Genomic DNA, 23229 nt, shown 5'->3' on the forward strand with positions numbered 1-23229 from the left:
ACAACTTTGGTCCTCATGTTGATAAACAGCAATAAAAGTTTCTAAAGGTGATGTAGAGACTGAAGGAAAGACTAGGTGCTGAGAGCACTTATACCTGCATTAAGGAGGAAATTAAATACACCTGAGCAATTCCAAACACCTGTGAAGCCATGTGACCCAAACATTATGGTGCCCTGAAATGGGGGGACTATGTGTAAACACAGCTGTAATTTCTACATGGTGAAACCAAAATGTATAAAAATGGTATAAAAACAGGGGCAAATAAATAAATGGCCTCATATATTTATATTCAAAACATCTTTGTCCCAAACATTATGGAGGGCACTGTAAATCTAAAGGAATAATCTGCATGGAACCCAGACAGTATTGCTGTCAAAAGCCAAATGCTGATAATTCCATATGACATTAATTTGGAATTTGATGGGAGTGCTAATCCTCTTTAAAAAAAAATATATCACACGAGTCTGTTAAAAGTATGTCTCGTGCAATCGTTATCCATAATTAGAGGGAAATGTATCTTGAAAAGTAAAAGACTTGGTGGATGATTTTTGATGTGTTTTCTTTTATTTTTTTTGTTAGTCAGAAGTATTCCTTTAATGTTTTGCATTACACAGTTAGCTATTAACTAGAATTAGTTTCTAGTAGCCAATCGAGGTATGATAATGTATAAATGATAAAACAAAATGCCTGTTTTTGCATATTCTTTTATATTAACTTTATAGTGCCTGTGATTCAGTTTATACAGAATAAAATTCCTAATATATTCCATGTGATGTTCTTGGGAACCTTCCGTTAGATACAGAAGTACAGAGAACAGTGTAACCAACACCATGGAAAGTTGATGTTTGAATCAAACCTAGGGTGTAGGAGGAAAGAGTAGTGCACGCATGCATGTTGTGTGGTTAATTAGTACATATCTTTGGTTGTACTCCACATATCTGAAGAACAGAAATGAATATTCAGACTAGGTTCGGTGAATTTTACATCCAAGGAAAGAAATCTTGAGTTGCTACTTTCCAGTTATGTAAACCAAAATTAAGAGTCTGGTTTTGTGGCCATTCCTTACTTGAACTGATCTAAAATGCAACTTTGTTTTATCTTGCACATAGCCCAAAGACATTTGGTGCAAGACCTTATTTTGCCCATGTGTTACAGCGCTAAATGATAAGGGTAATGATAATTAATGCTGTTTTATCATTGTCATTGCTCTCTAATTCTCTCATCTCCCATTTTGGTAATGCAATATGAGATGTTTGGTGTTTCTTATAATCAGTTTAAAAATGAACCTGAACCACATAAGGGATTGATTTTTAACATGAATCAAATGGTGCTTATACTAAATTCCATTCCAGTCATCTGAGGGAAAAAACACTTTCATGAGAATATACAGTGCATTCAGAAAGTATTCAGACCCTTCACTTTTTCCACATTTTGTTACGTTACAGCCTTATTCTAAAATGGATTAGATTATTTTTTATATCATCAATCTACACACAATACCCCATAATAAAAAAGTTAAAACAGGTATTTAGAAATGTTTGCAAAGTAATTAAAAAGAAAGAACTGAAATATCACATTGACATAAGTATTCAGATCCTTTACTCAGTACTTTGTTGAGGCACCTTTGGCAGCGATTTCAGCCTCAAGTCTTCTTGGGTATGACGCTACAAGCTTGGCACACCTGTATTTGGGTAATTTCTCCAATTTCTCTCTGCAAATCTCCTCTCAAGCTCTGTCAGGTTGGATGGGAAGCATCGAAGCACAGCTATTTTCAGGTCCCTTTCAGAGATGTTCGATCAGGTTCAAGTTGGGCTCTGGCTGGGCCACTAAAGGACATACACAGACTTGTCACAAAGCCACTCCTGCGTTGTCTTGGCTGTGTGCTTAAGGTCGATGTCCTGTTGGAAGGTGAACCTCTGCCCCAGTCTGAGGTCCAGAACGCTCAGGAGCAGGTTTTCATCAAGGATCTCTCTGTACTTTGCTCTGTTCATTTTCCCCTCTATCCTGACTAGACTCCCAGTTCCTGCTGCAGAAAAACATCCCCACAGCATGATGCTGTCACCATCATGCTTCACCCTAGGTATGGTATTGGCCAGGTGATGAGCGGTGCCTGGTTTCTCCCAGACGTGATGCTTGGCATTCAGGCCAAATCGTACAATCTTGGTTTCATCAGACTAGATAATCTTGCTTCCCATGGTCTGAGAGTCCTTTAGGTGCCTTTTGGAAAACTCCAAATTATTTTTAATTACTTTGCAAAAATCTCTAAACACCTGTTTTCACTTCTTCGTTCTGGGTGCAGATCGATGATAAAAAAAATAATTGAATCCATTCTAAAATAGGGCTGTAACGTAACAACATGTGGACAAAGTGAAGGGATCTGAAGACTTTTTGAATGCACTGTATATTTAAACCAAACATGCACACACAATCTTGTAGCAAATGAAATGCATTACTTGCTGCCACACTGTTCAATACAGAGATTAAAGAGTTTATGACTTCTGGCAATAAGGTTTTGGATATGATCTTGTCAAAATATACTGGTTTCGGTTTAAACAAATGTTTGAGGTTAAATGATTGGTTACAAACAAATAATTAAACAAATATGTACTTGCTGCAAATGTATTTGATCTTACGCATTACCACCAACTACGAATATGTGGGTGGAGTCATCGTTTTTTTCTACTGCTAAAATATCTGATTATCTCTGCTGTGCACCTCGCACATGTATTGCAGTGGATCTGTAGAATCAGAATCAAATACACCAGAATCTGCTTAGGCTCATTTAAGCATGCAATGTCATTTGGAATAGGTACCAGTGTACTTTGAAGAGGTTTGTTCTCAAGATTTGGTGAGTTCATATGAAGCAGTTTCACTAATATTAAACTTTACTGTATTTTTTCCACCATATTTGATTACCAGATATGGAAATAAATCTGCTGACCTTTAGTATTATCACAGCTTTTTTTAGATTTTAAATAATCCATGGTATAAAACCAAAAATTATTGATGTATGCTACTTGTACTTCCAAGGAATAATACTCCATTACTTTTTAAGAACTGATGAGTCGAGTTAATTGAATCTAGCTAGGTGGCATACGATAAAAAATTCATTACATTTTGGTTGAAATTTGTTTTTTTTTTTTTTCCTCTGGTTAGTGCTCTATTTTGTACCTCGATGTGTTTTTTTTAAAGATTAAGAAACTTGAGCCATTTGTCATTGAAAATGCTCCTCCAGTTCATAATATTTAACCATATCATTATGAATATATTTCTAGGATATAATTTCATGAGTAGGGAGGAACTGCAGATGCTGGTTTAAATCGAAGATAGGTGCAAAATGCTGGCGTAACTCAGCGGGACAGGCAGCATCTCTGAAGAGAAGGAATAGGTGACGTTTGGGTCAAGACCCTTCTTCAGACTGATGTCAGGGGAGTGGGTGGTAGAGAGATAAAATAACAGTAAGACTGGTCTGAGAAATGGGGAGGGGATGGAGAGAGGAAAAGCAAGGGCTACTTGAAGTTAGAGAAGTCAATGTTCATACCGCTGTCATAAGCTACCCAAGTGAAATATGAGGTGCTGTTCCTCCAATTTGCGCTGGGCTTCACACTGACAATGGAGGAAGTCCAGGACAGAAAGGTCAGTGTGGGGAATGGGAGGGGGAGTTAAAGTGTTGAGCAACCGGGAGATCGGGGAGGTTTAGGCAGACTGAGTGGAGGTGTTCAGCGAAACGGTCACCGTGTCTGCATTTGGTCTCGCCGATATACAGGAGTCTATACCTGAAACAGTAGATGAGGTTGGAGGAGGTGCAACTGAACCTCTGCCTCACCTGTAAAGACAGTCACCCTTTTATGGACTTGTCTATCCCGACCATTTTTTTGTCACACGATGGCAGTTCTTATGAAATGTCATCAATTCTGTTTCTCCCTCGGTTCGCAGATGCTCTCAGATTAGTTGTGTATTTCCAGCATTTAGTTATTTGTTAGATTTTGAGCATTTGCAGTGAACATTGTGTTAACGAGATTTATACCTAGTCAGGAAGCCACATTTTGTAGGAAAAAAATCTTTAGCAATATCAAGGACGGTAATTGCAATATTCTGTCTTGAGAGTTTTCTGTGAAGTTGAACATGGTTTAAATTGGCACAATAATCTTTATTTTGCATATTAAGTGAAAAAAAGGCAGCGAAATATGTTCTCAATTGAATGATTTAATCTTAAAGAAAGACACAAAATGGCGAAGTAACTCAGCGGGCCAGGCAGCGTCTCTGGAGAACTTGGATAGGTGACGTTTTGGTTCGGGACCCTTCCTCAGACGTCGCACATCTATATATAACTAAAAGTCTCATCTTGTATGTATGTATGTTCCCGAAATACATTTAAAATAGTACCCGATGGCACAACAATTTTAGGGGGGCCTTTATACTGTGAATGGGACAAGTTTCAACGTGGCAGTCACGCCTGCGCTCCCACTTGCTGGGTCCATTAGCCGCGCCTGCGCAGTTGGGGGAGGGTTGCTGGACCTGGTATCCGCGTGTGTGCAGTTGGGGGAGGTTTGCTGGACCCGGTATCCGCGTGTGCGCAGTTGGGGGAGGGATGCTGTGCCCGGTATCCCCGTGTGCGCAGTTGGGGGAAAGTGTTGCCAGGCCCGGCGCCATTTTCAAATCATCATTTTGATCTAATACTTCCGTGTGTACTTGACTTGCATCACAACGTGTCCACAGGTCGTCTAGTCTCCTTTAAATTTTGCCCCTCTCACTTTAAAGCTATGCCCTCTATTTGATTTTTCCATCCTGGGGAAAAAAATTCTAACTGTCTACTCTATCTACGCCTCTTTTATATACTTTTATCAAATCTCACTGCAACCTCCAGCATTCCAGGGAAAACAATCCAAGTCTGTCCAACTTCTCCCTGTGGCTAATACCTTAATCCAGGGATCATTCTGGTAAACCACTGCACCATTTCCTCCGCATGCCTCCTGTAATGGGGTGACCAGAACTACGCAAACTTCTCCAAATGCAGCTTAACCAATGTGCTATAAAGCTGCATCGTGACTTCCTGACTCTTGTACTCAATGTCCCAACTAAGCGCAGGTGTGGCCCGTCCCCATTCCCAATGTGGTTTTGATACAAAAAAAGTCTTGATTCAAGGCATCAGTGATTCCACACCAAGAATACTGTGTGCCTGTTCTGTGTACTTAAGGAAAGACGTACTCAGCTTCAAGGGTGTGTAGCTAGGGTTGCCAACTTTCTCACTCCCAAATAAAGGACAAAAGTTCAAATTAAGGGACAAATTCCCGACGGTGACAAAGCCCAGCCAGCGGGCCAGCTGATGAGTTGTGGTCCGTCCGGGCGGCGGACTTTGCGCACGACGTCACGCACAAAATCCGGCACTCCATCCAACTCATGAACGGATGATTAGCCATGAGAAGGTGGTGTGGGCGGTAAGCGAAGGTCCGAAGGTCGGACAGAAGGCTGGGCTGCCGACCGACTGGGCCACGGGCAAGGCGCTGCTGCTGTACTCCATGGGTTGCACTATGTTAGGACATGTGAAGCGGGGCCAGACGCGGCGGTCCCCTCGACCCGAGTAGTAGCAGTCAAATATGGGACAAGGGTGGTCCCATATAAGACAAACCAATTTTGCCCAATATACGGGATGTCTTGGCTAATACGGGACAGTTGGCAAGCCAATGTGTTGCATATGTTTACTTATGTTTAATGGCCTTGCAGGTACTAAGGCCCACGTGGCCTATTTCTATTTCCTAAGTTCTCTGGCACATAAGCAAAGAGCTATATTTTGTCAGCATGCACATTGTGTTGAATATATTTAATCAGTTAAAAATTTGCTTCATGCTAATCCTATGCTCATTCCAAACAACAGCAATTTCTAGTTCAAAATGGGGGAAAGCATTGATGCTGCTATTTCTAACTTGCTGTTTGTGGTGCTGATTGTCAACCCACAAAAATATCAGAGGAAAATATTACTAATTGATCCTGTGTGCATGCCATTGATTAATTTTCACATTACTGTAAACGCATGTTTATCATGACTAGTAGTGGGGTACTATTCTTTAGTGCTGGTGTAATTTAGCGGGTTGGGCAACAAATTTGAAGAGCATGGACAGGTGCCGTTTGGGGTTGGGACCCTTCTTCAGATTTTCCTTTCCCTGGGTAAGAAGTATATCTCATTTGATCATTTTTACCCTGGTCTATCTTGGTTTGATTGTATTTTTGTTTAATCTGTGAGTACACATGACAACATGTTTATGTTTATCATCACCAGGGGGGTGCGCTAATGCTTTCCTGGGTAATTTCTTCGATCAATTCACGGAATTATGATAACGGTACATAGGTGGACCAAAATGTCAAAATCAAAATCTTTTCAATAAATAACTTTTGTTTTATTTAAAAACAAAAACCTTGTTAACTGCAAGCCACTGACTCCTCCGATTCTCACCTCTCCCCCAACCGCCAGCGGGTTGGAGCCGTTGACTCACCCCCCCCCCCCCCCAACTCTTTCCGCTACAACCCAAAACATCACCTATGTATGTTCTCCAGAGATGCTGCCTGACCCACTGTTATTCCAGCATTTTGAGTTTTTTTGTAAACCAGCATTTGCAGTTTCTTGTTTTTACAAAATGATTTAGCTATATTGTTCACGAGAGTTCATGAACTGATTAGCGGAGTTGTTTTAAATGTCTGCGTCAGTATCAAATAATAAATGGAGAATCTCTACATTCTTTGATGGATTTTTCTTTTGCCTTTTAAAATTATAAGGCGTCTAGTTTATTCATCCACCTTTGCCTGAGCAGATTGCTGATGCAATTCATTTCTCTTTATTTACCCCCCCTCCCAAATGAAGAGGCTACTTTAACTGTATTTTGATTTTTGCATAGTGGATCAAAAGAGGCAGCTAGTCCCAAGTGTCATGCAGCTGTGAATGCTTTCTCTATTCCTTTATTGTTCTCGAGGGATGCGATTTGCCAAACAAATAACCAGCTAGTCATTGAACGAAAAACAAACTGCTGGAGGAGCTCTTAGTGAGGGGAAAGCATCCATGAGGGGAAATGGACAGACAACATTTTGGATCAGGTCCCTTCTTCCAGACTGGGAGTCACTGACAGTCCTTTGTCGAGAGGCTTTTCTTTTGCTCATTGTAGAATCTCACCATTTTATTCTTGCGGGATTTCTTTTCTTCCTCCAAATAATGCGAATTTCTACTTCTGGCTTGGAGACCTTGAGCTGTTCCTTTGTATGAGCTGGCCTAACTGGTTTGTGATTTGATATTCTTGTTTCCATAAAATGGCTGCTGTTCAATGGTCTTTAAAAGAGTGAATCTGTATGTTCTACTCGTTCTTTCGAATATCACTGAGGTAAGATTATTTATATGTATGTTGTTGACTAGTTCAGAGATTCTTTAGTGTTAATCTGATTCATACAACAAGTGACAGAAGCCTAGCATTTTTTTCTAAAGTTACTTGGTCATAATTAATATAACAAGTTTCTGTCAATGCTACTCCTTTAAAATTAATGTCAATATATTTGCATGGGTTAGTGTAGGAGGGAACTGCAGATGCTGGTTTAAACTGGAGATGGGCACAAAATGCTGGAGTAACTTAGCAGGACAGGCAGCATCTCTGGAGAGAAGGAGTGGGTGATATTTCAGGTCGGGATCAGTCTGAAGAAGGGTTTCAACCCAAAACGTCACCCATTGCTCTCTCCAGAGTTGCTGCCGGTCTCGCTGAGTTACTCCAGCATTTTGTGTCTATCTGCATGGGTTAGTGGACTGACCAACAATGGTAACGTTTGATTCTGCATTGTACTGTCAGTGTGTTTTAAATATTGTGTGCTTGAATGGGATGAGCACCATCTTCCATCTGAGCTGCATAAAATTACATTTTTATTGTTTTTAAGGGAAAGTTTAGTTTAGAGATACAATGTGGAAACAGGCCCTTTGGCCCACCGAGTCCGTGCCGACCAGTGATCACCCAGTGCACTAGCACTATTCCACGCACTGGGAACAATTTTTACTGAAGCCAATTAACCTGTACGTCTTTGGCGTGTGGGAGGAAACCAAAGCACCCATGGAAAACCCTCGTGGTAACGGGGTGAACGTACAAACTCCGAACTGACAGAACCTGCAGTCAGGATCAAACCTGGGTTTCTGGTCTGTAAGGCAGCAACTCTACTGCTGAGCCACTGTGCCGCCCCAGTGGTTTCACTTAAAAATGTTAAGGGAAATTAATTTAAATTATTTAGGAATAGACAAATAAATGTATAAATGTAAGCATTAATTAATTACTGCATCCTTTGTAATCTGAAGGCATGGATAGCTTAAATAGAAGATCTGCATCGTAGAACTTTGACTGGTTTTGTATTAAGAACGTTATATTTCTGGCAGCGGTTCACATCAGTACTAATATTGAGGCCTTTAATTGCAGTGGTGCCTTTCCATTTTTAAATACAGTAAACTAATGGCAAATATTGGCTAAGTAATATTGGACGCATGAAAAGTGAACAGTTTTTGGGAACGAGGAAAAATTCCTTGAGCTTTGACCATTTGTGCAATAGCAATTTCTGATGAGTTTTATGAAATTTACAGATTGTAAACTCCATTTTATTTTTCACTTGCTATGATTTGGAATCCACATCTCAGTTGGAGCATTCCTCTTGGTTCAAGGAATGCTGTTTTTAACAGGCCCATCAGTCTATGCCATCCATTAATTACCCGCTCACTAATTCTGTGTTAACCCACTTTCCCGTCCACTCCCTACACACTGGGGGAAATTTACAGAGGCCAATTAATCTACATACCTTCATACATTTTGTTCAATGTTGTCTTTCAAGCAAGTGTTAAAAGTAGAATGCCCAAACTATGATCAAATGGCCAGAATTAGGCATGGCAACTTTTGGCTTGGCCTGTTGAAAGGAAGGCTTGTATATTTTACCATCTAAAGGGCCTGATGGGGTTTGCACCACAGAAGAGGTGTATCCTACGCATTCTTTACCATTGCAAGATGTGGAGATCACCAAAAACATTAATTGGGGGAGGTTTACATGTGGGTGGGTGGTGGGGAGGTTCTCATGGAAATGTCAGCATTTACTATGTTGTAAGAAGGAACTGCAGATGCTGGTTTAAACTAAAGATAGACACAAAATTCTGGAGTAACTCAGCGGCACAGGCAGCATCTCTGGATAAATTAGATAGCCTTTATTGTCATTCAGACCGAAGTCTGAACAAAATTGCAGCAGTCATACATATAATACAATAAAAACAAAAATAAACACATATTAACATCCACCACAGTGAGTCCACCCAGCATCTCCTCACTGTGATGGAGGCAAAAGTCTTAGGTCTGCAGTCTCTTCCCTCCTCTTCTCCCTCTGCGCTGAGGCGATACCCCCCGGGCGATGTTATAAATCAGTCCCGCGGCTCAAACACCGCGGCCCGGGGTGGTTGAAGCTGCCGCCCACCAGTCCTGCAGACGCAGCCGCTGGCCCGCGGCTGAACCCTGGACTCGGGCCACCACCGCCAGAACACCGTCCCAGCCACCCTCACGTGAGTACCGCACCATCTTCAGCCTCGGGCTGGGTCGCCCCGACATGGGCACCCGATCCTCCCCCGGACCGGGCCGCCCCGACTTGGGCGTCGCTTCTCCCTCGGGCCGGGCCACCCCGACATGGGCGCCGAACCTCCCTCGGGCTGCGAGCGCCGCACCTCCCCGAGCTCAGCCGCTCCGACGGGAGCCTCGTTCCACCCTCGGGCTGGCCGCCCTCACGGGAGCGTCCCAACCTCTTCCAGCCCTGAGCCGGACCACCCTCACGGGAGCGAGCTCAGGACAAGTCCTGACGGGCTCTGCCTCTGGAGCCTCGAGGTCGTCAGCTCCATTAGGCCTCAGCGCAGACGGAGGCAGAGAAGGGGAATACGACAAAAAGGTCGCATTCCCCCGCAGGGAGAGACTGCAAACCCCGTTTCAAAAGGAATGGGTGACGTTTTGGGTCAAGACCCTTTTTATGTCTACGGGTGCTGTCTGTGCAGAGTTTGTACTTTCTCCTGGTCACCGCTTGGGTTTTATCCCACACTCCAAAGACGTACAGATTTGTTGGTTAATTGGCTTGGTATAAATGTAAATTGTTTCTACTGTGTTTAGGATAATGGTAATGTGCGGGGATTGCTGGTTGGCGTGGACTCGGTGGGGTGAAGGGGCTGTTTATGTGCTGTATCTCTAAAACTAAAACCATCTCTTATCTACCTGCCCTCAATTCATACCCCTCAATTCCCTGCATATCATATGCTAATTCAATTGTCTCTTAAATGCCACTCGACAGGATGGCTGAATGCATAACGGACTACATCAACTTCTGTAGGGATGTTGTTTGCCAGTAAGAACTGTTTGTTGCTTTCCCAACAACAAACCTTGGATTATAAGCAACATCAAGAGCCTCCTAAACGAGAAAAAGGAGGCTGTCAAGGTTGGTGACCGGGAAAAGATCTAGAGCCAAAGAGTATGCTGGTGGTGTTGTATTTCATCGATATCTGCCTTTGGCCACTGATATAGGGGAAGTGATCTACATTTTATAGTATCTCACCATAAGCCTTTAATGCTGGCTGTAGGTCGGTGGAGGACTTTTATCTTAAGGATGCTGAATGTAACGCCCATCCTCCACCTGCTTCAGTTAAGCCATTGACAATGGCCTGAAGCTCAGAATTAGAACAACCACTACAAGCTTCAGTCTTCGCTTCCTTCAATTCTGACTTTCTCCACATTCTGATATTGCAAACAATAGTAAATATTACCTAACTTTCAATGAAAGGAGTACTTATCAGGAAATTAGCTAAAGGTTATGCTTAACGTTGGAGAATCCCTGGAACAAATGTATTTATTCATAAACTGAAGTGTGTGTGATTGTAAATAAAAAATAACATATTGAGAAAGCGATCAGCTACCTGTCTTCCCCAAGGTGTGGTCATTTGGATTTCTGCATACAATTTTAAAAGACTACAATGGCTATTCATACTCATGTAGAGAAAGAATGATTGTACTTGAGATGCATTTGGTGTCATCTTGTGTCATGTCTGTGAATTATTAATCATTACTCTGGAAAGAATTATCAGAGGCATTATGTGTCACTGGGAGCTGCAGTACCAAGCCGATACTATCTTACAGCTACTTGTATTAAAACTCTGCCTGGCAGTGGTGAATTAAAGCAGAATGTTGTTTGAATAGACTTTTCTTTATTTAACAGTAAGCAAAGATTAAAACACTAATTTTACCTCCATACCTTTTCTTAGTTTCTTCTAGGTGAAGTTGGAAAACTTAATTCAATAACTCAGTGTTGCATAAAAAATCTCCCTGTTTCCTTTCCCCCTCACCTACGGATGCACACAGGGTAATTGTTGATGCACCATTTCTTTTATTAAGGAATTTAGTACAAGGTTACATAATGTTCAATTTGACAAAACATTTTGAAGTTAAAATGTGAAGCTGAATTTTTGGGGAGGAAGATTCTATTATTGGAATTAAGAGAATTAATTTGTAATAAAAATTCAGAATAGAGCAAGATTATTTGTCTCCTTGAATCAAAAGTGAAATGGTGCCAATGCACAAATAAATGACTTGCTCTGGGAAATGGGTTTGCCTTGGAGAGTGCACAGTTTTGTTCTGTATAACTAGTTTGCTTGATGACTAAACTTAGTATGTCTTCAACACTGTTCCCTACACTTGTGAGATGTGAAAACAGTTTGCTCCAATTACGTAAATGCTGTGAGGTGGTGGTAACCCAGAATAAATGCTATATTCATTAATGCTGTCCACTGAGATGACTCGTATAATGTAGCATTGATTCTAGATGTTCAGGTGTGCCAGGGACTGGCAGTGCTGCCAGCACTGTAGAGTTTTATTAAAGGAGCCATTATTGCATACTTTAAAACCAAATCTCCATTCTTTACAGAATGTCTGAACATAAATTGAAATAGTAAAGTACTTTTTCTGTGTCTGTTTGGTTGTTTTCCAATCAAAATGACCTCTTTATTTGACAGAATTGAAATAACTGTGCAAAACTCTTAACCATTCTCCTACCCGTTTTTTAAAAATTTCATATTTCTTCGCGACATAAGAGGAAGCTGTTCAGCCCATTGAGTTTATGCTAACTCTCGTAGCATTAGCAATAATCCTACACCCTCACTAATTCCTTGTAGACAATTCTCTCTGATATACCCCTTATTTCCCCCCCACTGATTCTACTACTGTCCACCAGCACTGGGGGTCATTTACAGCATCCAATGAGCCTATGCCTTGTCTTTGGGATGTGGGATGAAACCAAAGCACCTGGAGAAACTGTGTGGAAAGGAATTAATGCTGCCTGACCAGCTAAGTTACTCCAGCACTTTGTGTCTATCACCCTGAGAAACTGATGAGGTCACTGTTAGAATGTGCAAACTCCACATAGCCAGCATAAGGGGTTGGGGGTGATTGGAACTGTAAGGCGGAAGCACCATCTGCTGTGCCACTGGTAACTATGTTCTAATAGCAGATAGTTTATATATACATTTTAAAACTTAGCGGATTCTCAGTAGTTATGGTTAATTTACTTCATCCAGCCAAAATGGTTTGCCATTGTTAATAAATGCAAAAAATATTATTAACTCCTTTCTTTGTATTTTTTCCATACAGACTCTTGAATCCAGTGAGTCACTAATGTCATACCAGATAGATGAAATGAAGGAAAGTGAAACTGAAGTGGGGTCAATTAATGAAAACGGCCATGTCAAGCTGATCAGTGGCCCAACTTCTTCCAACATTTATCACAATGGCAACGTAAAATCGTGTAATGGATCTACAAATGGGAGCATTGATATCTTGTTATCCACAGGTAATTCAGACTCTAGGATGTTCCAAAGTTCATCTCCTCAGAAGATGGATAATTATTATGATCAGAGAAACATCAATGGACAGGAGAGTAGGGATAGCACAAGTCCTTCAAAAAATATGCAAGTATTTTCAAGTCCAAGGAAGAAGGTCATTTGGAGCTCTGACAATAGACCCAGTTCTGTGATAATGATGGGAAATACTCCCACGTGGAATGCCTTATCAACCCTGAGGAAAATGAGTTCCTTAAAAAAATTTAAATCTACAGTTTTTCATGGAATTCAAGTGAGAGATAACTCTGCAGTCAGAAATGTGGAAAATGTTGAAAATGAGCACAAACATATGCAAAATGGCCATGGCGTACAAATGCAGAATAAATATTCTTGCACAGAGACTTTACAGGACATATGTAGCTCTGCAGATGACCGTGCCTCAGATGGCTCAGAAACTGAAGACGTCGATGAAGTCTTTTTGCGCCACACCCACCGATCACGGAGCATTAGACGTGCTTACAGGATTGGACGGATAAATTTAATTGACTATGATAAATCTCCAATTCAAGAGAACTCTACCAGCATTGCGCCGCTTGGGGCCCAAGAATCGAACGTTAGTGATTCAATGGTAACCAATTGTAAAAACCACAAAGTTATCTACAGAAGAAGCAAAAGCACTGATAATTTAAGCTTTTTCAAGAAAAGTTCCTTTAAAAGGAAATCGGCCTGCAACTTTACAGAGTTAAAAGTAACCAATGCAAATGTAGATTTAGGAAAAACAGCAAGCACTTCGGAAAACGATGAGGACTCCACAGGCAATACTAAAATACAATCAAAACATTGGAGAAGCCCAGTCAGGACTAAAGGTTTTGACAGAATGCTAAGATTAGTGAGTAATGTTACAGAAGGTGTAAAAAGGCGAGAAAGCCCTTCAAAGGAAAATTCACCATTATATGAACAAGGAATCCGATCTAATAGCAGGCTGCATGATGATTATTCTCGAAGAGTTTCTAGTGGTGCTGACAGTGAAAGACACACATATAAATCCAACTGGAAGAACGATTCTTCTTCTCTGGAACCCTGTAGCCCATCCACCACCATAAGTGTTCCAATTGTTATCATGGACATGGAGAAATCATTGTCTTCACCAGAATTTCAAATCAATAGACCTTCCCAATGCTTCAGCAAAGCTGTAACAAATCCAAGTGATCTAATTACCTGTTCTCCCATTAGTCCCACGACTGATGACGTTTTTTTTAACAATTCAAGTGAATCGACTCGGCTCATAATTAGAAATGAACAGCCCAAAACACCTGACACAGCAGTGACTTCTAAACCTCAGAGTCCATTCCATTGTTCAAATCAATATAGTAATTTGTCTCTTAGCTCAACGGACAGCGATGGACGAACTGAAGGAAACATTCCAAAAACTGGAAGATGTCCTGTATCTTTTCAGGATATGGTGCAAACAGTATACTTTGACGGCAATGAGGACAGTGGCATTAGCAGCTATTCGCAGCTCAGTCTGAACACAATGATTTCGGAAATGGATGAAAAGAAAGAAGAGGTAATATTTAATGTCCTCATTAATCTCTCCCAAATAAATAATTTTTCTTTTAACAAAACAATGTCCAATACACAGTAAAAATGATTAATAACTACTTAATCTGCTGTTGTGGTAGGAATCTTGACACATGAAAAAAGTCTGCTTTTCCTCTGAAGGCTTTGGTTATGCCTTGGTATTTTAAATATATAGAGACTTTTTACAATGCACTTAAAGTCCAAGTACTCATAATATGCTCATGAAAGAAATTCACACATAGAAAATTGCACATAAATTATTTGCACATTTATTTGCACATAAATTCTTATGCCATTAAGTTGGATGAAGAACTAAGAAATGCTGCAATTGAAGCAATCAGCATTATTTTGGCACTGATGAGATGGGAAAATAGCCTTGAAAGTTTGAAGACTTCATTTCTTTAAGTAGTGGGTAAGTGCTACAAAAGCTACTTTTAAATTACTCAGTTATTTTTACTACAGCTGAGTTATGAGGGATTCTAAGTTTGCACATGAATTACATCAATTAGTTTACTTGAACTAGTGTCCTGGATTATTCTTTTAATGCCATTGAATTGAGTGAATCTGTGTTTAACACCATAAGGCAATAAGGCATGGCAGCAGAATTGGGCCTTTCGGCCCATCGATTTATATGTAGCAAACATAGTTTATACTGTGTATTATTTGAAGTTTTGTATGTTTATTGCAGGACTTAAAAGTAGGTTGGTGCCTACATTATTGAAGGAGTGCCCAGGTGATGGTCAGTCTCTAAAACCGAGTTAGGCAATTGGATTATGGTACCATCTAATAATCTAATCAAAGTACATAAGAAATAGTAGTATTTCATAAATTCATAGTTATACAGCATGGAAACAGGCCCTTGTGTTAATATAATATAATAAAAATCATCTATTTTGACTTTTAATGTTGGTCGGCTACATAAAAATTCACGACTATCCATGAGATATTAAAATGGGCAGGGAAAAATAAGTTGATGACCCAACCCGAAAACCATCCATAGACATACTAGCAAAACTGGGCAAGACCGTCTAGTTATTAATGGCAACATTATCTAATGTGTTCAGGCAAGAAAATATAAAAATTTAGATTTACTTTGTATATTGATGTATACATTTTTAATAGTCCAAGATAAGACAGCTCGGGATACCAGTGATAAGAAGGTCTTAAAGCTCATGCTCCTAAGAAAACTCAAAGGAAAGTCATTTTCCAGGAACCATTTGCCCTTAGCATCAGCAATAGACCCAAAGGAGATCTGACAATGCTCCATAATAAGTTTTAAAAGATGGGTACATATGGAATTTTGCTCCTTGCCCAATGACCAGTCATTGTCCTCTATCTGTACAGCAACATCCAACCACGCCTACATTCTCATTGAGCATGGTATCCAAGTCCAGTACTTGCCATTATCACAAACCATGTGGGATTCCCTTCTCAACAACCATCCACACTGTTCCTATACCATGGTTTATTTGTGGAAATTGCAGCTGTTTTCCCTCTTTTACCTTCATTCAGCATAGAAGAATCAAAGTTAAGAAAAACAATACTGGTAAAATCCCTGCAGACTACTTAATGGCGTAACACTTTGCCTGTAATCATATGTTCTACTTAATCAAAAGCCTTAAAAAGGCAAATGAAAACAACTACACAGTCCTTAAAGTTTTTCTTGGCACCAATCAATATGTTATTTTAAATAGAGATATTCTGGTTACAATCAGGAGTGACAATTGTAGAGCCCTTCTGCCGATCATTAATCATAATTGTATTTGCTAATCATTTGAAAATAATTTTAGTGATGGTCCTCAAAACAATGAATCCAATTGTAATCTGTTACCAGTGATCAATATTTTAAAGCAAAATTAGAGCATCTGATTTGGGGGTAAGGAATGAGTATGACTGTTTTTAAAATCATGTGGAATCCTCTTGCAAGTAATCTCCATTGAATATATCTTGGCTAAAATCTCATAATCGCCCTTTAAATTTATTAAGAGAAATACTGTTTAGACCAGACACTGTCACCTTTTTAAAACTATCATTTTCATGACCTCATCAATGGTAAGCGCAACAGATCCATCATTATTAAATAACGCAACAGTTAGTCCTCCTTTGTTTGCGAGACATATAGGGGAAAGAAATGTTGCTCTCTGTGCTTTATCAGTACATTTACTAAAATAATCAAGAAGACAATTAATATTAGCTGGTCTTCAGTGCTAGCAGCAGCACTATTATGCTTGGCTATAATGGTTTCATTGGTCTGTGTGGCATCAGAATTAGCAAACACCAACCATAATAAAATCAGTGGTAAGGCGATTTATCCAAAATCATCTTCCATGGCAATCAGCACAATAATATTTCTCTTCCATTTCAACTTACTCCCAAGCTTCAACATCATCAATATTTCATCATTGGGCCACAATGATATCTTCCTTCCTCTCTTATGTCCCTGATTCCAGTTGCATCCTGATTCACTTGAGCCTTGTCTTTTGTTGTTCTGAGTCACAGGGTGCTTATGTCTCTCAAATAAAATGTAATCAAACTGGAGTACTTAATAATAATAATAATAATAATAAATTTTATTTATTGGCGCCTTTCAAGAGTCTCAAGGACACCTTACAAAAATTTTGTAGGTAGAGGAAAAACATGCAAGGGGAATGAAATAAATAGTATTTATTCCTTCCACAGATTCAGCCTAATCTGCTGAATCTTTAAAGTATTTTATTTAATTTCAAATATGCAATATTTAATTTTATATTCTCCAACTTTATTTTCTTTTGCCCCGTTATGGAGGTTTATCATATTTGCAAACAATTAGTGGTTTGATATTATGAGTGATACAAAAGATTCAACATTTATAAATTGCAACAGTGTGAACTTAAGCTGCATGATAATTCATGATAGGAATCTGATTTGGAAAATTCAGAATAAACCTCAAATTATAATTTTGTATTCAAATAACCATTCATTATCATTATTTTAGCTGCAGTTTGTGATTCTACTTCCAGTGGAATTTTTATAAATTACTGAAATCCAAATAACAATTTTTGTTAACCATTTTATTAAAAATGTGGTACAAAATGAGTGGAATTTGAATCCAAGTTTAAAAAGCAAAACCAACCTGCCAAGTTTACAGAGGTTAGTATGATTTCCGACATACACAGCCATTCTGACGATCCCTAATCAGTCTGTGCCTATCCAAACGCTGGGAGATACTGTCCCCAGGAATCCCCTCCAACAATTTTCCCACCACTGATGTCAGTCAGGCTCACCAGGCTGTAGTTCCCTGGCTTGTCCGGTGCAAATATCTCTGCATGGGCCCCTGCAATTTCCTCCCTGGCTTATGACAAGGTCTGACGATGCTCTTGGTCCAGCCCTGGAGAATTATCCACTAATTGGGGATGTAAAGAATTGATAATTTGAAAAAAAATGTTTTAAAGTAAATTATGTAGCAATGTTTATAAAATTACTTTCTGTTTTAAATAAAAGGTTATTTGTTAACGTTAAAACATTTGGACTGGTTCATGGATAGGAAAGATTTGGAGAGATATAGGCCAAATGCGGGCAGGTGGGACTAGCGCAGATGGGGCATCTTGGTCAACATGGGCGAGTTGGGCCAAAGAGCCTGTTTCTATGCTGTACGATTCTATGTCTATGACTCTACTGTCCTTCTGAGATATAAATCTAACACCTTAACTAGTCTGGTCTTTATGTGGTTAATTCTTAACTCCTGAAAAGGCTTAGTAATGTATTAATTTTTATTGAACACCAAGGTGACCAAGGCTAGGAGCTAAACATACAGGGGTATTGAATATTCAGGAAGGAGACAGAAAGGAAGGGGAGGTGGGGTGGCATTGTTGGTTAAAGAGATTAATGCAATAGTAAGGAGAGACATTAGCTTGGATGCTGTGGAATTGGTATGGGTAGAACTGTGAAATAGCCAAGGGAAGAAAACGCTTGTTGGAGTTGTATACAGACCACCAACCGCAGTAGGGAAGTTGGGGATAGCATCAAGCAGGAAATTAGGGATGTGTGTAGCAAAGGTACACCAGTTATCATGGGTGACTTTAATCTACATATATAGAATGGGCAAACTAAATTGGTAGCAGCGCTGAGGAGGAGGATTTCCTGGAATGTATATGGAATGGTTTGTTAAGCTAATATGTAGAGGATAATATGTAGCTAATATGGACTGTTTACCCTCCTACCATCCGGGAGGCGCTACAGGTCTCTCCGTTGCCGAACCAGCAGGTCGAGGAACAGCTTCTTCCCGGCGGCTGTCACTCTACTCAACACGTACCTCGGTGACTGCCAATCACCACCCCCCCCGGACACTTATTATTATTTATTCAAATCATTTGCTATGTCGCTCTTCCAGGGAGATGCTAAATGCATTTTGTTGTCTCTGTACTGTACACTGACAATGACAATTAAAATTGAATCTGAATCTGAATCTGAATCTGAGGAACCGACTAGAGGGCAAGCCATTCTGGACTGGATATTGTGTAATGAGAAAGGATTAGTTTGCGATCTTGTTGTGTAAGGCCCCTTGGGCAACAGTGACCATAATATGGTGGAATTCTGCATTAAGATGGAGAGTGACACGGTCAATTCAGCAACTGGGGTCCTGAACTTAAAGAAAAGAGTCTTAGAAGGTGGTATGAGATGGGAATTGGCTAGGATAGCAATTAATACTTCAAGGGTTGAGGGTGGAGATGCAATGGCAAAGATTTAAAGACCCCATGGATGAATTCCAAAAATTGTTCATCCCTGTCAGGTGAAAAAGTAAAACTGGGAAGACAGCTCAACCGTGGCTAACGAGGGAAGTCAAGGAGAGTGTTAAATCCAAGGAAAAGGCATATGAATTAGCTAGAGAACGCAGCAAACTGAAAGACTGGGAGAAATTTAGAATTCTACAGAGGACAAAGGGGTTAGACAATAGACAATAGGTGCAGGAGTAGGCCATTTGGCCCTTCGAGCCAGCACCGCTATTCAATGTGATCATGGCTGATCATCCCCAATCTGTACCCCGTTCCTGCCTTCTCCCCATATCCCCTGATTGCTATTTTTAAGAGCCCTATCTAGCTCTCTCTTGAAAGCATCCAGAGAACCTGCCTCCACCACCCTCTGAGGCAGAGAATTCCACAGAATCAACACCCTCTGCGAGAAAAAGTGTTTCCTCGTCTCCGTTCTAAATGGTTTACTCCTTATTCTTAAACTGTGGCCCCTGGTTCTGGACTTCCCCAACATCGGGAACATGTTTCCTGCCTCTAGTGTGTCCAAGCCCTTAACAATATTATATGTTTCAATGAGACAGTCCCGCCATCCCGGGAATTAATCTTGTAAACCTACGCTGCACTCCCTCAATAGCAAGAATGTCCTTCCTCAAATTGGGGGACCAAAACTGCACACAATACTCCAGGTATGGTCTCACTCGGGCTCTGTACAATTGCAGAAGGACCTCTTTGCTCCTATATTCGATTCCTCTTGGTATAAAGGCCAACATGCCATTTGCTTTCTTTACTGCCTGCTGTACCTGCAATCTCACATTTATCCGCATTATACTTCATCTGCCATGCATCTGCCCACTCCCCCAACCTGTCCAAGTCACCCTGCATTCTCATAGCATCCTCCTCACAGTTCACACTGCCACCCATCTTTGTATCATCTGCAAATTTGCTAATGTTACTTTGAATCCCTTCATCCAAATCATTGATGCATATTGTAAATAGCTTCGGTCCCAGCACCGAGCCTTGCGGTACCCCACTTGTCACTGCCTGCCATTCTGAAAGTGACCCGTTAATCCCTACTCTTTGTTTCCTGCCTGCCAACCACTTCTCTATCCATGTCGGCACTCTACCCCCAATACCATGTGCCCTAATTTTGCCCATTAATCTCCTATGTGGGACCTTATCAAATGCTTTCTGAAAGTCCAGATACAGAACATCCATTGGCTCTCCCTTGTCCATTTTCCGAGTTACCTCTTCAAAAAAGATTAGTCAAGCATGATTTCGCCTTTGTAAATCCATGCTGATTTGGACCGATCCTGTTACTGCTATCCAAATATGCGGCTATCTCATCTTTTATAATTGACTCCAGCATCTTCCCCACCACCGATGTCAGGCTAACTGGTCTATAATTCCCTGTTTTCTCTCTCCTGCCTTTCTTAAAAAGTGGGATAACATTAGCTACCCTCCAATCCACAGGAACTGATCCTGAGTCTATAGAACATTGGAAAATTATCACCAATGCATCCACAATTTCTAGAATCACTTCCTTAAGTACCCTGGGATGCAGAGCATCAGGCCCTGGGGACCATCAGCTGGGTTAATTATGAGGGCGAAAAAAGAACATGAAAGAAAGCTTGCGGGGAATATAAAAATTGTGTAAAAGCATCTTTAGATATGTAAAAAGGAAAAGATTAGGGAAGACAAAGTACAGTGCATTCTGAAAGTATTCAGACCCCTTCACTTTTTTCCACATTTTGTTACTTTACAGCATTATTTTAAAATGGATTAAATTCTTTTTTTTTATCATCAATCTACACACAATGCCCCAGAATGAAGAAGCGGAAACAGTTGTTTAGAAAATTTTGCAAAGTAATTAAAAAGAAATAACTGAAATATCACATTTACATAAGTATTCAGACCCTTTGCACTCAAAATTGAGCTTAGGTTTGTCCTGTTTGCATTGATTATCCTTGAGATGTTTCTACAACTTGATTGGCGTTCACCAGTGGTAAATTAAATTGATTGGACATGATTTGGAAAGGCACACACCTGTCTATATAAAGGTCCTACAATTGACAGTGCATGTCAGAGCAAAAACTAAGCCATGAAGAAGAAGGAATTGACCGTAGACCTCCGACACAGGATTGTGTCGAGACATAGATCTGGGGAATGGTATAAAACAATTTGTGCAGCATTGCAGGTCCTGAAGAGCACAATGGCCTCTGTCATTCTTAAATGGAAGAAATTTGGAACCACCTCCAGGACTCTTCATAGAGCTGGCCGCCCGGCCAAACTGAGGAATCGGGGAAGAAGGACCTTGGTCAGGGAGGTGACCAAGAACCCGATGGTAACTCTGACAGAGCTCCAGAGTTCCTCTGTGGAGATGAGAGAACCTTCCAGAAGGACGACCATATCTGCAGCACTCCACCAATCAGGCCCTTATGGTAGAGTGACCAAACGGAAGCCACTCCACAGTAAAGACACATGACAGCCCGCTTGGAGTTTGCCAAAAGGCAACTAAAGGACCCTCAGACCATGGAAAAACAAGATTCTCTCGTCTGATGAAACCAAGATTGAACTATTTGGCCTGAATGCCAAGCGTCACGTCTGGAGGAAACCAGGCACCACTCATCACCTGGCCAATACCATACTGCATCATGCTGTGGGGATGGTTTTCAACAGCAGGAACTGGGAGTCTACTCGGGATCGGGGAAAGATGAACGGTGCAAAGTACAGAGAGATCCTTGATGAAAACCTGCTCCAGAGCATTCTGGACCTCAGACTGGGGCAGAGGTTCACCTTCCAAGAGGACAACGACCCTCAGCACACAGCCAAGACAACGCAGGGGTGGCTTCATGACAAGTCTGTGAATATTCTTGAGTGGCCCAGCCAGAGCCCAGACTTAAACCCGATCGAACATCTTTGGAGGGATCTGAAAATAGCTGTGCATCGATGCTCCACATCCAACCTGACAGAGCTTGAGAGGATCTGCAGAGAAGAATGGGAGAAATTACCCAAATACAGGTGTGTCAAGCTTGTAGCGTCATATCCAAGAAGACTTGAGGCTGTAAACGCTGCCAAAGGTGCCTCAACAATGCACTGAGTAAAGGGTCTGAATACTTATGTAAATGTGATATTTCAGTTATTTCTTTTTTATTACTTTGCAAACATTTCTGAACACCTGTTTTCACTTTTTTTTATTATGGGGTATTGTGTGTAGATTGATGATTTAAAAAAAATGAATTTAATTCATTTTAGAATAAGGCTGTAATGTAACAAAATGTGGAAAAGTGAAGGTTTCTGAATACTTTCTGAATGCACTGTTAGTCCCTTACAAACAGAGACAGGTGAATTTATAATGGGAAACAAGGAAATGGCAGAACAGTTAAACAAGCACATTGTTTGGTTCTGGCTTCACTAAGGAAGACGCAATCTCCCAGAAATACTATGGGACAGAGGATCTAGTGGGAGGGAGGAACTGAAGGGAATCCACATTAGTCTGTAAATGTTGTTAGGTAAATTGTTGGGACTGAAGGCAGATAAATCCCCAGGGCCTGATAGTCTGCATTCCAGAGTACTCAGGAGGTGGTCCTAGAAATTTGGTTGCGTTGGTAATCATTTTCCCATGTTCTATAGATTCCGGCTACCGTCCAATCAAAGGTCAAGGTCAAAGTATCCTTTATTGTCATTCAGACTTTTCAGTCTGAATGAAGTTTCATGCCTTGCAGTCATGACATAGAATAAAATAACAAAACACACAATGAACACAGATTTAACATCCACCCCAGTGAGTCTACCAGGCACCTCCTCACTGTAATGCAAGGCAAAAGTCTTAAAGTATTGGACAGACTAGATGCAGGAAAAATGTTCCCGATGTTGGGGGAGTCAAGAACCAGGCTCACAGTTTAAACATAGAAATATAGAAAATTAGGTGCAGGAGCAGGCCATTTAGCCCTTCGAGCCAGCACCACCATTCAATATGATCATGGCCTATCAGTACCCCATTCCTGCTTTTTCCCCATAACCCTTGATTCCTTTAGCCCTAAGAGCTAAATCTAACCCTCTCTTGAA

General features: G+C 40.6%; 1 protein-coding gene across 3 annotated transcripts in view; it reads left to right on the forward strand.

Annotated features, from left to right (window-relative positions):
* The window catches only part of LOC129698081 (spermatogenesis-associated protein 13-like), a 108469-nt gene that overhangs the window by 43767 nt on the left and 41473 nt on the right, over positions 1-23229 (forward strand). For 2 of the 3 annotated variants that reach the window (XM_055636944.1, XM_055636946.1), the window contains one exon: positions 12669-14423. In XM_055636944.1, the coding sequence (XP_055492919.1) occupies positions 12669-14423 (1755 nt within the window). Of the gene's footprint in view, positions 1-6905; positions 7368-12668; positions 14424-23229 lie in introns of those variants that run through there. The other variant, XM_055636945.1, reaches the window with a different exon arrangement.

The sequence above is a fragment of the Leucoraja erinacea genome, chromosome 6, assembly GCF_028641065.1.
Source record: "Leucoraja erinacea ecotype New England chromosome 6, Leri_hhj_1, whole genome shotgun sequence".
In the NCBI taxonomy this organism is placed as follows: Eukaryota; Metazoa; Chordata; class Chondrichthyes; order Rajiformes; family Rajidae; genus Leucoraja; species Leucoraja erinaceus.